At 52.7% G+C, this 19,231-nt stretch overlaps 2 protein-coding genes across 2 annotated transcripts; both read right to left on the bottom strand.

Moving 5' to 3' along the window:
* Positions 1-3,812: 3,812 nt before the first annotated feature.
* On the bottom strand, positions 3,813-10,062 carry TMEM184A (transmembrane protein 184A). The gene is given in 11 exon segments (XM_009814680.2): positions 3,813-4,063; positions 4,496-4,693; positions 4,793-4,962; positions 5,368-5,459; positions 6,088-6,163; positions 6,255-6,345; positions 7,288-7,453; positions 8,160-8,384; positions 9,857-9,979; positions 9,981-10,007; positions 10,009-10,062. Coding segments are annotated over 11 exon segments (1,473 nt in total).
* A 3,304-nt stretch (positions 10,063-13,366) lies between these two features.
* PSMG3 (proteasome assembly chaperone 3) lies at positions 13,367-15,964 on the bottom strand. The gene is made up of 2 exons (XM_009808014.2): positions 15,749-15,964; positions 13,367-13,916 (listed from the first exon to the last, which is right to left on the bottom strand). Exons 1-2 carry the CDS (start codon positions 15,962-15,964, stop codon positions 13,764-13,766), a joined length of 369 nt encoding a protein of 122 aa, XP_009806316.2. The 3' UTR covers positions 13,367-13,763.
* Between the last annotated feature and the right edge of the window lie 3,267 nt (positions 15,965-19,231).

Raw genomic sequence — 19,231 nt, 5'->3', positions numbered from 1 at the left:
GGGACCATGTTAGCTTTAATCCCCTCTTCCAAGTGGTCAATTGTCTTTAGGGGACAGCTGAAGAAGGAAAACGCTTGGCCTGTGCTGGGCTGAGGCAGTAGGTTGGAGGCAGATGGGTGTGTTGGCCAAAGTTGGAATTAGAGGTTGGGCAAAGTGGAGGGAACCAGGGCTGAAAAGGCTTTGTGTGTCAGCAGGTAATGGATGGTCATTAGGTGCCAGAGGTGGGGCCAGGCAGGCTTGGCTAAGCAGGGATGTGGGTGAAGCCTGGGGGTGATTGCAGTCACCATGCTGAGCAAGAAAATCATCATCAGCTGCTTCAGCTCCTGCCTGGAGAGGCGGCAGCGAGGAGCGGTGACGATGGAGAGAAGAGAGGGGAGGTGGACCAGTCATGTCTATCAGAGGGATGGAGAAGCATTAGTTCCAGGAGGGAAAGGGCATCAGGCATGGGCCAGGTAGAGGTGCAACAGTGAAAGGAAGCTCAACCTTCACCATGCTTAGGGAAGGAGAAAGTCCTTAGAGCTGGGGGGAGAAGAGTATGAACAGGGCTGCAAAAGCATGAATCCTGCTGTCTAATGCAGGTCTGGCAGTCTGCTGCCTGTCAGCAGCTGGGCCCAGGGACTCGCTGGTAGGTGCTAGCACCCAAAAAAAGAAGTCTCTGCCTCGGACTGGGCACTGTGAGGCAAACAGCCGTGTCTGAGAGCACTGGCTCTGCTGCGGCACTCACAGCCACTTTCGTTCCCCTCCACTTGTAGGAAGTGTGGTCAGCCCCAGCTCTCGTGGGTGCGATGGCAGGGTGTGCCCTGTCAGGATGCATCCCTGCCATGAGCAGGTTGTAAAGCTGCCTGACCCAAGCCCAAAAAGCACTGGGAAAACTGATAGCCGTAGCCCAGCCTTGTCCTTGGGGAAAGCCTGAGGACAAGCGACAACTGGAAAACAAATCTGCCGACCACCGGAGCCTGCTGCTGGCAGGGAGAAAAGCCTGTTCCTCCCAAGCTGCCTGCTGGCGGGGCTCCAGGCACAGCCGGGCTCCTGTGTAGGTCACCCGTGTGCTCGCCGCCAGCTTTCCGCACGTCCTTGTTGAAGAGGTGGAGGAGACGCATTAGCAGAGCAGCGCAGGACCGTGTCTGCTGGGGAACGTGTTCAGCCTACAACGCCGTTGGTATTTCTGTTCCCTGTGGATGCATTTTGACAGCGTAACAGTTTGAGGGCTGTGACAGCGCCCAGCCTGGGCCGTGAGCTCTTGCCTCTCTCCCCTCCCCAAGAAAAAGGACGGCCAGGAGGCCAAGCTCATGTCTGCTGAAGAGGGGAGCGTTGCCTGCTGTTGCACGGCGCAGCAGCCAGCTGGTGTCCAGCCCAGCATGGCTCCTTCAGGCTGGTATCACACTGCTGACTTGAATGAGTCACAGCTGATTTCCCCCCCCCCCCCCCCTGTTTTGCTTGCAAGAAAGACCTGTTTTACATATAATACAGTAATCAGGGCTTGACATAAATAGGCAAATGTTATTGTCTGCAGTGGGAATTGCACCTGCTGGCAAGAGCAATGAATGCAGCCCATTATGCACCGGCGTTGATCATTTGTGCAATGAAGTACAACTACATTTCTTGCTGTGTTCTTGTGCAAGTCTTTATCTCGGCGGCCGTGAGCATGCTGACAGATGTGCCATCATCACCTTTGCAGTCTGTCCTCACCCCGGGAGCTGGAGCAGCCTCTGTTCCTGCAGCTGTGGCTGGCCCTCTCCCAGAGGGGGGGGAAGACCAAGATGTTCAGCTGAGAGATGTCCCTGCTTCGGTGCTGACTGCATTTCAAAGCCAAGCAGCCTCGTCCCTGAGCATTGAGGCTGCACTTTGCGGGCAGGAGGGTCCTGCTCATCCTGAATAGATGCCTGGATGGATGCACAGAGCGTATGGCTCTTGTTCATGGACCTCATTGCAGGAAAAGTGGCAGCAGTCTCACCAACTAAGCAGGTATGAGTGGCAGCACTTCAGAGCAGAGGGAGCTGCAAGACTGGCTTAGCTATAGGCTGCTCATGTGGAGTCAGGCTTCCAGCACGATTTCTCCAATAATAATAAATGGAGGTTGCCTTGTTGCTGCTGGAGTCTGGGCTTAGCTTAGCTAAAGTGGGTCCAGCAGCTCTGAACTGCTGCATCCACAGCTTAGGTGAGGGTTGGAAGAGGTGCAGTGCAAGGACAGGAAGTGGGACACACACACACTCTTTGTGGAGTGAAAAAGATGAGCACAAATCCCGTGGGAATGCCAAAATGTGCAGGATGCTGCGTGTGCAGGTATTTCTGCTGGGCCAGCATCAAGGGGCAGGGAGGACATTGAGCTTAAGAGCATCAGCATTAGAGCAGGAACAGGCAGATCGTGCGCTTTGCTTGCTGAGCTAAGTGAAAACACTTGCTCACTCCGTGGTAGAAATTGCTGTTTATTAGAAAAAAAATTCATAAATAAAATAATTTCATGTTGTGATTTACATTTTGCAGTTTAAGAGCAGGGAAAAAAAAACAACCCGCTAGGAGCTGTGCGTAAAATGGCTCTAAGCCTTACCCATCGGTTTGTTTGCCACGCGACTGCAAAGCTGAGGCTGTAGACTTGCCCTCGTCCTTTCGCTACCCAGCTCCCACCCCCAACCAACAGCCCAGCCAGCGCCTAAGTAAGTTCCCAGGGATCATCTGATTAACAAGGGAATAGAAATTGGACTAAAAATTGGGAAAAAAAAACAGAGAGGAAGGTTAACAGGAGGATGTGCGCTCTCCATCACTGATACAGGGAAAATCCCTCCATGCAGTATCTGCCCCTGCCAGCGGTCCTGCCCCGAGCGGCGGCAGCCCCCAGCGCCTCTCAATCCCCGCCACAGTCACCCGGACAGGCTCAGCTCCCCCCTGCCTTCCCACAGGTTGAGCAAAGCCCGGGGACGGTAAATAGCGAGGGGTTAGGAGGAACAGACAGTTCCCAATAAGCGCATTCCTACCACCACCAGTCACAGTCTGGTTCCCTAATAAAGGCTCTGATAAGGAAGCTGGAATCCCTTTTAACTTCTGATCCGTTCAGAGATAAGTCCGTTTAGACATAAACAAGTGCTTCTGTCACTGGCCCCTCTCAGAAATGCAGCTGGAGACGGAGACCACGCATTAGCCCCAAGTGAGGTCCCGCTGCAGCTCCCGGGGGAGTTAGACAGCTGCATCACCATCTGGAGGGAGAAGATGATGACTTACTCTTCCTCCCTAGTAAAGGTCTTCTGCACAACTCCGTAGGCTTTTCTGGGAGAAGGAGAGGGGAAAAGATGTAAAAATAAGGAATGACGTCTTTCAACTGTTACCGGGTTTTGAGGTGAAGTGAAGTCACCTTCCTGGGCTGGTTTTCTCCACGGGGCCCTTGGAGATCATTTTTTACTCAAATCGGGAGAAACTAGAGCAGAACTGTGCTGAGAAAAGCATTTCTCTCAGGCCTCAGCACTGCTTGGAGGTAAGAGGAGGGTGCGGGCGGCTGGTCCCTCCTGCAGCCTGGCTCCCCCCCCGCCTCGCAACACCAGCAGTGGGGCCCCAAAGCCCAGACAGCAACGCAGGGCTGTTAGGTGCAGGAGCAAAGACAGCCCCATCCTTAATACCAGTAGAGACGGAACAGCAGAAGCTGGCACTATTTGATTTAACTTTTCCCTAGGTTATTGCATCTTCCCTTTGAGAGACTGGCTTTTTGGGTAGAGTTCCTGGCTTCTCAGTACTCCCGTTAGACCAGCTTGTCTCAGTCTTGAGACACCTCCCATTTGCATGGGTTTAAACCTCTCCCGTGTCACTGTCCCCTCTGATATCTCCTACAGCTCCTCATCCGACAGGATCAGCACTCTCTTCTCAATGTTTTTGCTCTTTCTGCTGCTCGGTCCATCCGTCTTGGAGGCCACATGCCCATTCTCCCCTGGTGCTTTGCGCTCCGCCTCCTGCATCGACTGCTGGGTGTACTGCTGGTATGCGGGTGAGAAGTTGTGGATCGCATCCTGCACAATGTCCTGGGGGCTTATGGTCTCCTTCAGCCCGCTGGAGATGCTCTGCATCGGGGCAAGGTTTGCTGAAAAACAGGGAGAGCGGAAGGGTGAGGGGACATCAGACAGTCAATGAGCCCAAGTGCTCCAAGACTGGAGTGATACTTTTCCTTAGAAATTCAAGATCAGGGGCTCATTGTGGCCCACGTCAGCTTGCGGTGGCGAGTCCCAAGGAGAAGGAAGGCAACCCCAGTTCCATGTTTCGAAGAGGATGGATCCTCTCCAGCAGCATGTGCCGTAATACCAAAATCCCCTAATTCTGCCCATCCACAACAAGGTCTCTCTTCCTATCCCTTGCTATGGCTTGTGGGTATCATGAGGGAACAGGGAGAAGGAACTCATGGAGCACAGGAGAAGGAAATTCCTCGGGTGATTTTCAGCATCCCTTTGGCAATGCTGTAGGGAGGGTCTCCTCTTTCCTTAGTCACTGATGAAGGAAGGAAGAGAGGAAGACTTACCTGTTGAGTTTTCTTTCTTCTCTCTGTACACCTGGCAGGTGAACGCGTAGCGCAGGGCAATGGAAGCAAAGAACATCTCAATGCAGATGATGAAGTTCTGGTAGCCAGCAGCCACTGTCCCAGCTCCCACCTCCTTCCCATCGATGATCTGAACTTCAGGGATCACCCCGCATTTCTCCAGGATTGCCAGCAGCGTCCCTGTGCAGGGGAAGGGAGAGGGATCAGCTCTGGTCCTGCATCCCTGGGTCAGGTGGGACTATGGGAGGAGAAGCGCTGGGCATCCATGGTGGGACCCACCTTGCCAGAAGGAGAGGAAGATGACTGCCTTGATGGTGATGAACTTGAGGACCGGCTCAAATGGGCGCAGCAGGTCCATGGTGGCAAAGTAGAAGAGGAAGAGGGCGTAAAGTGCCAGGCTGACGGAGAAGTTGTAGATGATGGTGATGTAGAGGTAGCCACTTTGGACGCTGCGGGGAGAGAGAGAGCTGCTGCCCTGGGCTGTGGGAAGTGAAGCAAGCACAACTGGAGGCAAAGAAGGATGAAATGGGGAGGGGAGAAGTGCATAGCTTTGCCACAGGGGAGAGCACAGCCCAGGCAGGGAAGGTAAGCCAGGGGGAAAAGGGGGGGACAGGGGGCTGCTCTCAGCTTTTCCTCTGTTGGTGGGACCTTTTTTATTATGACCCACAGGAGTTCGGTCCCTTTCTCATTTGAGGGCAGTGGGTCTCTGTTCCCAGGCGCTTTGGGCTCCTTATACTCTCGCTTCTTGCAGAGCAGCTCCCCGGGGAGGGCTGGCAGGACACCCTGCCCCTTGCCACAGAGCAGGGACCCATCCTGTCCCCTTCACCCTCCCCAGCCTGCCACAGCATCCTCACTTGAAGTCCCCATCGTGGTACTTCCCAAATGCTTGCAGGATGATGGTGATGATCGCCATGAGGGGTTTCACGATGCAGAACTGCAGCGTAGCCTGCACAGGGGAGAGACACGGTGCACACCGGGGCAGCAGGGACATCCCACCACCCTCCCTGCAGCTCCTGCCACCCCCGGCCCCCGCCATGTAAGCCAACCCCTCTGCTCCCGGGACAGAGACACAGAGGAGAGAGCAGTTCTCCATCACAGGAGTGACCAGCGCTGTGGGGTGAAATATGAACCAGCTCAAAGTCTGCAGACGGAAGGGAGCAGGGCTCCCAAAAGGCAGCTCCTGAAAGGCAGTGTAGCCACTCTGAGGTGGGGGACCGGGTGGCTTGGGGACAGAGCAGTGCCAGGATTCAGCCTGCAGCACAGCCCTGGAGAGTTACAGAGCCGTCCAGGCTAACCTGGGACTGGACAGAGATGGCAATCTCAGCTCTGCAGTGGGAGGAGACCCTGACTCAGCAGTGAGTCAGAGGCAAGGACAGCGAGCGGGCGCCCTGCGGCTGGCCAGGTGCCGACAAGCTGGGTGAGCTGCCTCCCTCAGAGATAAAAAAAACCAAAAAGAGCATCTCGGGAGAGCAATGAAGCTGAACCCTCTCAGCAGGGCAGCGAGAAAGGGACCTGCTGGCCGGAGACCCCTTGTCGGAGGGGAGCGGAGCTGATGCACCCTGTCGGGTACCCACCTGCTTGCAGAAGCGCAGGAACCCGATGGAGTAGGACATACCCTGAAGGCAGCAGGTCCCATAAAAGCAGCTGGACCTGGAAGCAAAAGCCGAGGAGATGCCATTGGGGCTGCTAGACAGAGAAAGCGGGTGGAGGGCTGAAGAACTTGTGGTACACCTGGACTTACGCAATAGGCTTCCCTCGGATCTCTGTCATGATGGTGCTCTCCCCTCCAAGGTACTCGAAGCACAGGCTCAGGAAGCTGTAAATCACGAAAGCTGGCAAGGCAAGGACAGACATGATCAGCAGGGCTAAAGGAGATCCGGGAGGGGGGTGTTATTACGTTTCACATCCCTTCCTGCTCAGGTGTCTTCTCATCCACCCCGGTACAGCATCAGAATTTGGGACACTGGTGGGTGGGAACCCAACAAGAGGAGCAGCAGGTGAAATCCATCTGACTTCCAAGCGGAGTCAGATGCACCGCACGGTGTGCACAGGGTTTGTTGCAGACGCAGCAGCTGCTCTGTGCACACACAGACCCTGTGTCCACACGGCAGCAGTCGGACGTCCCAGCAGTGCTTGTGGAGCCATCCTCCATTCACACCCAGGCAAGCCCAGGCAGGAGTGCAATGGCCAGGGACCACCTGCATGGAAGGACCTCAAAATTGCTAAGGGGCAGCACAAGTGGCTGGTGGCCAGCAAGGAGCAGGTCCTGAACGGTTTTCTTGAACAACCCCATCACTTATTTTTCATATACTCCAAACCTGAAGTAATACACATGCCCACACCCCTCCATTCCCCAGGGTGAGAGCAACAAGGTGGAAGAGCGACCTCAACCCTGACGAGCTTCCCCTGCACCTCAAAACATCCCAACTCCCCAATGTCTTAGGTACATCTACCTTCTGCTTTAGAGAAGCTGCATTTCTACCCCAAGGGCGACCAGAAAACCTCTTTCCCCAGGAGCATCATGGTGGGGTCCCTCTGAGCCTTCACGCAGGCAGTGGAAAGGCACCAGCTTGTGTCTACACGTGGGGCGTCCCCTCCCTGCTGCCAATGGAGAAGGAAGGGGAAAACCTCTGCGCAGAGGAAGGGAGAGTGGGAAGTGAAAGAGATGGAGATTTGCCACTTTGTGCAATCCAGGACACTCCAGAGACACAGGTCAGTGAGATGAAATCCCTGCTTTGCCATCAGCCTCCCTGCCCAGGAGAGGCTGCACTCACCTTCATAGCAGTCGCGCACTGAGTCGAAGTAGACATAGTACTGGTGGCTGCCGAGGAGGAGGAGGCTGAGCCAGGAGTCGAAGGCATAGATGGGCACAATGAAGAGGATGCGGATAATGTAGCGCTGCTCCTTGGGCATGGTGTAATTCCTCAGGTGCGTGTAGATCTGCAAAGAGCCCAGCATGCAGAGCTGTGGCTACCACTGCTCAGGAGGGGAACCAGAGGTACCTCCAGCCTGGGGGGCTACAGGAGGCTCATCCCATGTTGACCCTCCTCCCAGGGATGAGAGCACCACCAGCTTTCCACCACAGACTCACTGCAGTGAACAGACACGTGAGACAGGCTCCATCCCGGTCCCTGGGGCAATCCCTCCCACAAAAACATATGGAAATCGGGTCCCTTCCCTGGTGCTGTGCGAGGAGCGTGCCCTCCTCCGTGCCAGCCCCCATGCAGCCCTGTCCCTTCACTCGGAGGCACCAGCTTGCCCCAGGGCTGCCTTCAACAGTACGGATCCACACAGCACCCAAAAGCATGCCCACTGGCAGTACATTTCAAGGCAGCCGGCAGCGCACACGCCATAGGCACAGACCTCAGGGTGCCAGATGAGAAACCGTGCCGGGTGTTGCCTCCAGGCAGTGCCAATGCCCTGCAGCCTCTCCCGGCTCTGGCAGCTCCTGGGGAGCGCGTGGGCAAAGTCCACCCTCCCGAGCTGCCAGCACCGGGCTCCCGACAGCGGAGATATCCCCTCCGGGCAGCAACAGGAGGAACTATTTCTCCGGAGCTAAGTGATTTGCAATGAACTTGGGGACAATCAATAGTTTTGCTCTTGCGCCAACGCCAGTGCTGAGCCCCGTCTCTGCTCCAGCCCATACCTGGTGGAAGGTGACGATGAGCGCTGACCACACGAAGATGCCGGAGATGACCTGTGCCGCTGTTGTGGTCAGAAAGAGCTGTCGGCCATCCTCAGAGTCGTTGTGGGCGGCCGTGAGCAGGACGAGGGCCAAAGATGGGGGAGCCGAGGCCAGCCCAGCTGCTGTGCCAGGCCCCGGGGCACTGGGCGCCACGGCAGAGGGCAAGGCACGCGTGGCATTACTCATCTGCAGGGAGGGAGAGGCAAGGGAAGCGGTGCAGGAAGGCAGGACCGAGGTAAGCTGGTGAAGGGGAAGGTCCCACAGATTTCCCAGCCCACACAGTGTGGAAAAACCTCCTGTGAGGTTTATCTCCTCCCCAGGCTTTTTCCAGGGTGTCCCTCACCCAAACCAGCCTGTTCACCATGGTTGGGTCTGCTTCTCCCAGCAGGAAAATACAAACGTCCTTCAAGAGCAGACCCTCCTTTCTCCGAGGAGGTGTATGCAGTCCCTGTGTCCTCCAAAACACACACTTTTCCTTCCCAGACTTGCTGCTTCTGCTTTTCTCAGGGGTCACTATCCCACTTGAAAGGGAAAGACCTGCCTGCATTTGTGACCCCATAAGTTCACACTTGTGGCTCGGGACCCTTTTCCATCAGGGACCAGAAACTTAAGGGTTAAACTCATCCCTCATCCATGATAATAACGAGGAGTCCCTTACCAATGAGTCAGGACACTGACGTGCTCCTCCTTGGGAGCCCAGAAAACACCGGGATCCCTGTGGTACCCCCCCCAAAATTTGTCTCCTTTCCTCATGCATGGCTTGTTGGGGGCTGCCCAAGAAGCCAGAGGTTTGGCACCACCCAGGGTCTTTGGCCAGCCTCGGCCATTTCGGGATCATGGGGGGCTCGGTGTGCTGGCAGCGCCAACCCCGAGACCTGAAGGGCAGCCAGCGATCCCTCCCGCAGCCGAATTAAGCACAAGGGAGCAAGTGTGCCATGTGGAGGCAGAGCAGGCAGAGCTGCTGTCCTTTGGGGATGCTGAAGTGCTCCGGCATCTCCCCGACAGGTCTGTCCTCCTCAAAGCTGGTCACCCCGAGGCGCTGAGCATTCCCAGCGCAGAGGGTGGCCGGGGCGTAGGGGCACTGTGTACCCTGCGGCTCCAGACAGCAAGGACCAACCTAATAATATGCTCTTATTTATAGGGCAGCTTCATATCTCAAGGCCAACAGATGCATAAACTGCCATGTTTGGCCTCTCTTTCTGCTAATCTGTGGAAAGCTGCTTTTTCCCAAGTATAACAATAGCGGTTTTAAAAGAAAAAAAATAACAGCCTGCGAGCAGAGCTCTAACAATACAGATGCTTCTCGGTGCGTTGTTAATAAACAAAGATTTTAGCTGCTGGGTAACTATCGCCTAGGGGTAAAACTGTAAGCATGAACTGGTGAGAGGCAAGAAAATATCTGCCACAGATAAGAGTGGCAGGGAATGACCTCCGTCCAATTAAACACAGAAAACAAGCCAAAGCAAGAGCTTGCCCGGCGGCTTCCTCTCCTGCCCTCTCCCCGAACACCAACCTTGCAGGAGAGGAAACTCAGCTGGTGTCAGATCAACAGCCCTAAAAATACCTTCCCCCCCTCCGCCTGGCAGGAGCCGCCTGTAAGCGGAGATGCCCGGGGCGGCAGCATGCTGGCAACGTCCCAGGAGCTCACCCCGCCGTACCTGCACCCGCGAGTGGGGAAGCAGAGCTGGAGATGGCTGGAGGGACAGTGGGGCCGATGGTGTTACGGAGGCAGCGGGGAGCTGGGTTTTTCCTCCCTGCAACTGTCCCGTGGCCCTGCCCCGGCCAGCAGGAAGCAGGATCCTGAGGAGAGCCAGGGAGGGATCTGGTCTTTGGACAGACAATGCTGGACCTGCCTTGTAAACATTAACAGGAGGCTGGAGATAGCTCATGGTGCGGGGAGGGAGGCGAGAGCCAGGCTGTGTCCTGTTCCCCACAGCTCCTAGCTCTTTCTGGGAGCTGCCCTGCCACAGATTGGGGCTGTACAGCCGAATTTGGCCACGCTTTCCCTCTGCCAGAGCATCACGATAGGGAATGACACGATCCAGCTCACTTCCTACGACACGGTGGAGAGCTGTGCTCATCGCCAGACCCATTTATTCTGTTTTCGACCCGGCGACGTGCCACGGATGCTTGGCCCAAGACATTCCGACTCCCATTAGCTTTTGCAGCCTGGCTGCAGCCATCACGGTATGAGCACGGTGGCACCAGCAGCCAGTCCTGGCAGGCTCCCCTACATTGTCACACTCTGAATGTGGCGGAGCAAGTCATTAAAAACAAAAGCCTCGGTGCCGCTCAGAGACAGGGCTCCCAGCTCCAGAGGTAATTAGATCCTGGCTGTGCAAGGTAGCCGGGCAATTCAATGCAGCTAGAGAGCCATTTGCTTCCCAAACAAAGGCAGTGAGGAGACGCAAAGAATATTAGCCACAAAAGTCAGCTCCTCAACAGGACCATGTCAGTGCCACATCCAGTCTGGCTGTTTGCAGACACCTTGCAGGTACCTGCCATGCACAGTCTACCTGTTACACTCACTCCCTGGGATATTAGAGATGCTAAGTGAGTGCTGAGCAGAAAAGAAACTGAGCAGTGACACCTGTGTTCAGGCAGGCCACCTGCAAACAGGGCTTTTCACTTTGCCAGGGATTCCCCTCCAGCCACAGGCTGCCAGAGCCCGGACTCCCAGCTCCCATCCCTCCCAGTGTCCTGAAGCATCCAGGAAAAATCCCCATCTCGGCAGCAGTCCCCGTGAGGCTGGGGTGGTCAGAAAGGAAAGGCGAGCCCCCGCAGCCCCCCACCACTGCACCTCTGCGGTGCTGACTGTTTGCCCCAGTAAAAGGGGAGAAATCCCTGACCCCCATCTCAGGGAGGGGAGCATCCAGGCTCAGCCCCACCAGTACAGGAGACGTGCCTCTTCTCCTGATTGCTTTCAGATAAAGCCCGAACACGGGGGTTTTTTACCCGACCAGCCTCTGTACACCATCCCCATGCCACCCAGGAGGAAGGACCTGTAGCACATGGCTATAAATTAAGGCAGGGCAGCTCTGAGCAGTCCTTAAAGCCCGTCCGGAGGAGTGGGTGCCACACGCACAGGGCTCCTGCAGCAGGCTCTGCCTTTGCAGCAGCTCCCACGGGTGCTCAGGCCGATGGCTGGGACAACCTCTGCTCCGTGTGGGGTGCCCCCAGGCTGCGACGTGCCCCCCCCCCAGGGCCCCACTCACCCTGCGGGGCTCCTCTGGGAGCAGGTCTGGCTGCCAGGCACCTGCCTCTGCATCCCCTGCGCCCTCCTCCACCTGCACCCATGGGAGACTCCTCCTCCGGGCACCCTCCCAGCCCTGCCTGCCTGCTGGCAGCGGGCCCTGCCAGCGCCCCGCTCACCCTCGCTGCAAGCCGGGGCCCTGCGGGAGCTGGAGCAGCAGGTCAGGCTTTACCTCCTGCGGAAAAGCTACCAAACTTACCTTTCCAGTCCGCCACGCTCGGCACCCACACCCGGAAAGCAAACACGGATGGAAAGCCACGGTACAGCCTGACGTCGCTGTCCCCAGCCCAGCAGACGTCCTGTGGCCGTGGGTGAGAGCTCTGCCTGGGCGGCAAAGGCAGGTTTTCTTGCAATCGGGAATTAATCCTTACCTGGAGGATGACGATGACTAAAAGGCAGGCAGCAGACATGTGAATGTGTTTTGGGGCAGGCCTTCCCCCTGGTTTACTGCAGAGCAGAGAGGAGCAAAGTCGAAGGACCAATTGCTCGTGGCCTAATTTATCACCCGTGGAAAGGCAGGAAGATAAGTCTGCCCTGGCTCTGAGCATCAAATGGGAGAGGGCTCCACATCCTTTCTTTACCTGCCACCCTGCGCAGACCCGATGGCATACAGAGCCAGGAAATCAAGGTAGTTAACTCATGGTTGGCATTTAGGTAGCAACAGTCAGGTCTTTGGGGCATAGCGGTGGTATGCCACCATATCACCATGGTAGAAGATGTGATTTACATTCAATTTGCTAATTAATGTATTGTTTCCACAAGTTGCTGGAGCTACGGACACCATAAGAGCACTAGGATTTGGGAAATACATTGAATTTTGTGTCAGAAAAGAACCCCTACTAGCAAACCAGGATCGACATTAACAAATTCCACATGCCTCTCTCAGCCCTCCTAGACAAAAAAAAAAAAAAAAGTGTAAAAGAGGGAAAATTTGGAGTTCTGACAGATGCAAATCTTTGATTCTTGGAAGCACAGTTCGGAAAATTATTTTTAGATGAAATTTCTTGTCAAGGGCAGCTGCAAGCCTGCAGTGTTTGGATGTACTTTTTAAAAAAAGTTTCATTTCTCATAATCTTTTAAACACTGTAAATAACCCTTCAGAGAAAAGAGTCCTTTCGAAATGCATTTTCTGCTTTTCGACTTTTAGGGGATTTTTTTAGCAGCAGAAGTGACCCAGCAACTGGATCTATGTGGGGCAGGCACAGGCTCTGTGCTGATACTGCTGATACCAGCAGGTCTTAATGCAGCCCAGAATCCAAGACCTGGCCTCTGTCTGCTCAGCCAAGTTCATAAGTGACAAAAGTGTGTAACAGCTCACTTAAAAATTTACTATTTGGTGTTACTTGTTACAAGACGAGGTAGAAACAAATATGCTTTCCAAGCAAATGGCTAAAGTTTGGCTATTAAGTGTTGCATCAGCTCATATGACTTCATCTAACACTTTTTTCCAACAGACTTGGGAGAAACACCCCTGTGTAACCGCCCCCCCCAACCCTTCTGTCCCCATGTCTCCTACGACAGGTACTTTAGGAGATGGACAGCTTGTTGCAGGTGGTCCAAGCTATGTGTGTGCTCCCTCTCCGATGCACTGATACCATATCATCTACAAGCAGCTGTTATTTTGTCTTCTTCTCACCACTAATTTGCGTTCCTGTCTTCCACCCTGATGTCAGCTTTCATGAAATTTGCAGAGCATAATTATCTGCCTCTCTCTAAAATCGGACTGAAAGTAGAAAATGGATTCAAAATACATCAGGAAGGGACTGACATAAGGACAAAAGCAGTCATATAGGACTCATCTCCTTAAAAACAGGGAAGAAAACCTTTCCTATTATGCAATTGCTGTTGATTTGTTACCGAGGCTGGTATTTCAATTGAAGTGATTTTCACAGAGCAAAAAAGAAAACAGGTAAAATTAGATTTGTCAATGTTTCTTTTATTCACTCTGCACTGGGCGTTGCCCCTTTGTGGTACAGCATAGCTACAGAGCTTGGCATCTATCGCTCCTCAGGACACAAATGCAGAGCCATGCTGTTTCCCAAATATACATCCCACCCAATGTGATAAAAATAATACTCCTCTTGTATGTTGAGACAATTGTTCTCCTCTCATCACTGACTATATGGACTGCAAACCTGTCACAGTAACAAAACCCACAAATGTTCTACACAGTAGAGAAAAATTCATGAAATTCCTCAGTACGTCCAAAACCAGCACAAAGACATTCCATCATTTTCATTTCTTGTCCTTTCAAATAAGTGGTGATGAGTCATGGACTCAAGATGATTTCCTTGAATCCAGATGGCACAACTTCACCACACTTGGCAACTTCGGATCACTTCCCGTAGAGCTTGTATTCCTTCCACGGTCTTGTCCTTTAAAGCCATGGCGAGAAGAACAGGTTTGTTCCCAGCTTCCTGAGACACGAACGCCACCAGGTTTTTGGCACAAACATGAACGAGGGGCTGCAAAGCAAAGGTATACAGATGTGCACTCTGACAGCTGGGAGAGCCCTCCCACACAAGTTAGGAGAGGAAGAGCCCTGCAATAACATGGGGCGCGTCAAGAACCTGTCGATACTGGACTCGGACTGAGCGTGCAGCTTGCTGAGCAGTTCCAGCATGATTGGGAACAGACACGCAGTTTGGCTGGTCAGCAAAGCCAAGCCACGGTACAGGGAACTTTAGAAAGCACTTTCTCGACCAGCTTAAAAGGGAGGAGTTTGGACCCATGAGTGACAGCTACCCAAACCACCCCGAAACAACTTAACTGGAGCTGCACTTGAATCGAGTTTTATACCGGTTTGGAAAACTTGGAAAGTCAGTACGGAAATCTTTCCTTCTGCTAATCCTCCCACCCAAACTACATCACCAAATATCAAATTATATGAAAAGCCATGGATCAAAATGCCTCTATTTCCATCATAGCCAGATTTCTGAAGAAGTCTCAAAGTACCATTTTCTTTTAAAAACATGTTGCTGAAGAGGTTATGTTCTGCTGACAAGGTCTAGAAAAAAACCTGTTATTTTTGCAATTCCTAGAGACCCCAAAATGGTGTTATATACACAGTTTTTGCAGGGTATGTGTAATAGATGTTGTTTTTAACAGAGGAGTGAAAACCAGAAATAAGCAGTGAGGCTGAAGGAGGGAAAAAAAAAGGGATATAACTTTCTTAATGAGGCTTCTTTAACAAGAACATCCAGCTTGTCTAGGTTTTATTTACATTCACAGTTATGTATTTATCAGAAGGATGAGTTTGCTTGATTTTAGCTACCAGTGTGGTTTGGAAGTGTGCACCATCCCAAACGAGGATGTTAATGGTGACAAGCAGGAAGGCCACAAACTAGTGAAAGCCTTTTCTTAAAGGTTAGATCGATTAAGTTGATAAAATGGTTTAAAAGTTCTATGTAACAGAGTAAACAAAGGCACTTTCCATTTCCAAATAAAACACAAAAACAGCTTGGGGGTGAAGGTGGTCAGAATTAGCAGACATCACGCCAGAGAAAGAAAAGCATCTCCCACCCAGAGAAGGAAGAACTCCATAAGAAGTTCGAGAACTCCATAAGGGGAAGCTGCAGATAGAATCAGGAACTTGTGTTGCTAGGGTTTGTCCAGTTAAGGTTAGCAAGTAATATTTGATAGCTCCAACCCTGACGGAACATCTCATAATCTTGTAGCTTTGTAACTTTCCTTTTTAATACTTGACTAGTTGACACTCTGCAAAATACATTGTCTTCTGCTTTCTCTCCAGCTTTGTGAAATGGTCGATAAAAACTCATTTTGTTGAAGCAAAACAAATTAAACTTTATCAAGGGCTGGTTTTGGCTGGCACACTTGGGAGAGGGCAACTAAAGTCCATTATGGGGCTGGCATAGATTGGGGGGGGAGGGCGGGGGCGAGAAAAGGGACTTGAAAAGGAAAACAAACTCACTGGAACAGAAACCCAAAAGAGGTTATCAAAGGCTGCATGTTTGATCTTGCAACCCCTAAATCAACAGGAGCTTTATCAAACCTTCATAAACACGGCGAAGCAATCCATATCCTATAGGACACAAAACAACAGATCCCCAAACCACTCATGGTTAGTTTAACTTTCATTATGTCAAAGAGCAGATAAGTGCACATACTTTTCTGATGAACCCCTCTTCCCTCAGAAGAGGTTTTTAAATTAATCTTACCACTGTGCAAACACTGCTTAGCTGCTGTGATTCATCAACTCCCTGGCAACTTGCACAGCCCCACCTACTACATTTTCCTCCTTACCCTTGCTGCCTGTGCACTGTATACCCACTCTCACCTCATCCTTGCCCAGTAGCACCTTTGTGGTGAGCGAGGGCCTGCCCACGTTGTCGCTGATTGTGTTGGGGTCCACGTAGACGATTGTCCCCATCTTGCCATACTGCGTGACTACTACAAGGACAGAGTTGGAGAACGCCGTGCACACCACCTCCGTTGGGACCCCATGTACCACCTCCTCTCGCTGCTTGGACATCACGATGGGACTCGCTTCCATCGCTGCAGAAAAAGACCACCACCACAATAACAATAAAATAACAGATTAAAAACACGGACCACGAGCCCGAATCCATCCCTTCCTTTGAAATACCCAGGGTCAAGCTAATTTCAGAGCACAAAAGCACCCAGAGGCGTGTGTCTGTGCAGGAACAACGGTCAACACCCCACATCCCTGACTGGGAGGGGAACTCTAACTGCCCCGCAGCAATGGCCTGCACCCGCCCCCCCCCCCCCCCCGCACGAAGGCGCTGCCATTTACAGGGTTTCGTGCTAACCATGGTTTAACAGCGATCGCACCTACGGAGCAGGCAGCCCCCGAGCCCGACCCGCCGTGCCGTGCCCTCCCTCGCAGCCTCCCGGTCGCTGGCACCGAGGGGGCGACCCCCGAGCCCCGCTTTCCACTCCGGGCCTCACAGGCCTCGGCTGAGGGAGACGACCGCCCCCACGCCGAGCCGAGGCTGAGGAGAGGCCCCCGCTGCCCCTACCCGCGCCGGGCCGCCGCTCTCCGCTCAGGCCCGCCCCGCCGCGGCGGAAGCGGTGTCTTTCCCCTCCCTCCGCCAGCCCGCGGCGCGGGGAGATGGCGCAGGGCGGCCGCTGCCCTCCCCTCCCCTCAGCGCCGCGCCGCCATCACGGGCGTCCGCCCGCCGCGCTCGCGCACGGGGAGGCGCCATCTCCGGCGCGCCCCCCGCTCTCCCCGGGGGCATCGCCGCTCGCCGGCCTCGGCCCCGGGGCTGAGCCCCTTCCCCCGGCCCGGCCTCCTCGGCCGGTTTCTGCCTGTTTTGCACTGACTCCCAGCGTGGGGGTAGAGTGTCACACGGCAGGAACCCCACCCGTGGCCGTGAGGGAGTGGCGTGTGCCCCTCCTCAGGCCCGTGAGGGGACATGGTGAACCCGGGGGCTGGGGGGAGGCTTCTAATCGTCACCGTTTTTTCTTCCCCCCCTCCGTTTCCATGTGGGATGCGACCGCTCCCACCCACTGGGTGTTCTTGGGCTGCACTTGAAGCCCCCGAGCGTGCTTTGCCATCAAAATAAAGCTGGTTTGGGGCCTTTGGGGCGGCCTTGCCCTCGGCCCTGCCCTCCGTCACAGGCAGGCCGCCCAGCCTCGCGCCCCGCTGCCGATGGGACCAGCAGCCGCGTGCTCGTCGCCAAAATACTCGTCCACGTGTTCGTCACCAAAATTCTCGTCCGCGTGTTTGTCGCCAAAATACTCGTCCGCATGTTCGTCACCAAAATACTCGTCCACGTGTTCGTTGCCAAAATACTCGTCCGCGTGTTCGCCACCAAAATTCTCGTCCGCGTGTTCGTCGCCGAAATACTCGTCCGCGTGTGGCCCAGCTGCTTCATGAGCAAAGCGTGGGGCTTGAGGGAACGATGGCAGCTGCCCAAGGGTGCTGTAATGGGAGACAGGGACATCTGTGTGAAGAGCGCACAAAGAAATGTTTATGACCTGTGTGCAATATGTGCAAACATTAGTTTCTGTTAATTGCATACAGTTAATTCAGCGCTAATTTTTTTCTTTGAAATATTAATGCTCATGAATAATAATTTTATATACTAATTTATACAAAGCTCTGAAATCCCCAAAAATTGAGATTTCTCAGAGGTTTGCAACCTTCCAGACTTCCGCGTCTAAAATACGCTCCAGACCTTCATGTCTGTGCATTAGCTCTCCTTTACCGTCATTCCCACCACACACAAAATGTGCCCGCTGTGGCTGCAGCAATAGCTACCTGAGTTGGCCATTCAGGTAACATCTCTAACGGACCTCATGAATTTTTTTTTGTTTTGCATTAAAAGTTTTAACAAAACTTGACTACAGTTACAGCAAGAGCATGTAAACTTTGTGCTGAGAATCCTTTAAGGCACCGTTAGAGAGCAGCAGAGGTCCATGGAAAAGCTTTTAATTCAGCAGGTTACTCTCGTGGTTCATCCAAACGGAGAGGATTGATACCTTTTCGGCATTCCTTGCAATCTGGCAAATAGTCTGTTTTCCAGCACTGGGAAAAACCAACATTCCCCTTTCTTGCTTACCACAATCACTCGAGGCTTTGCCTGTTTGACGGAGATAATAGCAGCGCTTGTCAGTAAAGCCTCCTGACTCATAAAGAAGTTTATTCCTGCTCTGCCTTCTCCAGAGAATAATTTTACTTAAGGAAACACAAAGGACCGGATTCTTCCTGCCAGCCTTGCCAGTCTCCATTTTATTTTTTACATCACAGGAGGACAAAGAGAGTCTACTCTAGTTCAGATTTACATGGAAACATCGTACTTCATATTGTTTTTCATTAGTTTGGGATGAAAGAGTTACCTTTAACAGTTTCAATCAATTGGATATCTCATTTTGGCATGGAGCTGAGGTGGGATATAGCAAACTTGAGAAGCAGATGGCAGGAAGTAACTCGGCACTGAATCTTTGTCACTGAAAGTAAATACATTAAAAAAAAATGAACTAAGGAGAAGGCTCCTATTGTCCATGTGACAGAGGTAGGGGATGGAGATCTGAGAATACACACCGTGGCAGATAGCGGGACCTTTCCTGAGGGGTCTGTCTGCCTGCCACCTGCTTCCCAGCATTTTCTGGCTGAGAAGGACATGTATCCGTACTTACACTCCCGTTATCTATAGCACTTTTCCTCCAAAGATCCCTAATCTCATTGCAAACATTATTACATTTAGCTTCATAAACTCTCTTTTGACATAAACTCTGTTTTGACATAAGAGATTATTAATATACCCCATTTTACAATAAAGGGAAGTAAAGGATCGAGACAGACAGCAGTTGAGAGCCATCGAATCCTTGGCTGGAGATTCTGCAGGATTTCAGGATCCCTTCTTCCACTCCCATGCACTGGCTGCTGAAGAAACATAAGTTGTGCATGTCACTATCTCAATTACCAGAGAAAATCAATGACTGTGCAGCCCCATACATTGACAAGAAAAACTACCCATAATATTGCAGCTTTATACCTTTATTATTATTTATTTGAGCAGTTTCTTACTACTCTTCTTTTTAAACTGCTTAAGTGCCTATGCGTCTGTAGACTGGAAGGAGGCTGCTTTTTATAATAATCTTTGCATTTATCTGAACCAATTTTATAGAGCAAATGCGTAAGATCAGAAATGTTTCGCACTTCTCTCGAAAACTAGACACAGAGTGTTTCAGGACATCCATTAATAATCCCTGCTCTTGGGAGCGCCTAGCTATCAAAGTGCTGGGTTGGTTTATTGGTTTACAGGTTATTACTTCTCTAGTTTAGATTTCTCTC

This window comes from Gavia stellata, chromosome 18 (genome assembly GCF_030936135.1).
Source record: "Gavia stellata isolate bGavSte3 chromosome 18, bGavSte3.hap2, whole genome shotgun sequence".
NCBI classification, from domain to species: Eukaryota; Metazoa; Chordata; class Aves; order Gaviiformes; family Gaviidae; genus Gavia; species Gavia stellata.
The sequence above is the reverse complement of the archived record's forward strand: the minus strand, read 5'-3'. Positions and strand labels throughout refer to the sequence as shown.

Excerpts from the sequence above, each read along its gene's own strand:
- PSMG3 (XM_009808014.2), bottom strand. The coding sequence starts at position 15,964 with ATGGAAGCGAGTCCCATCGTGATGTCCAAGCAGCGAGAGGAGGTGGTA. Across the intron at positions 13,917-15,748 it reads TGCTACTGGGCAAGGATGAG|CCCCTCGTTCATGTTTGTGC; the intron begins GTGAGAGTGGGT and ends TTTGCTTTGCAG.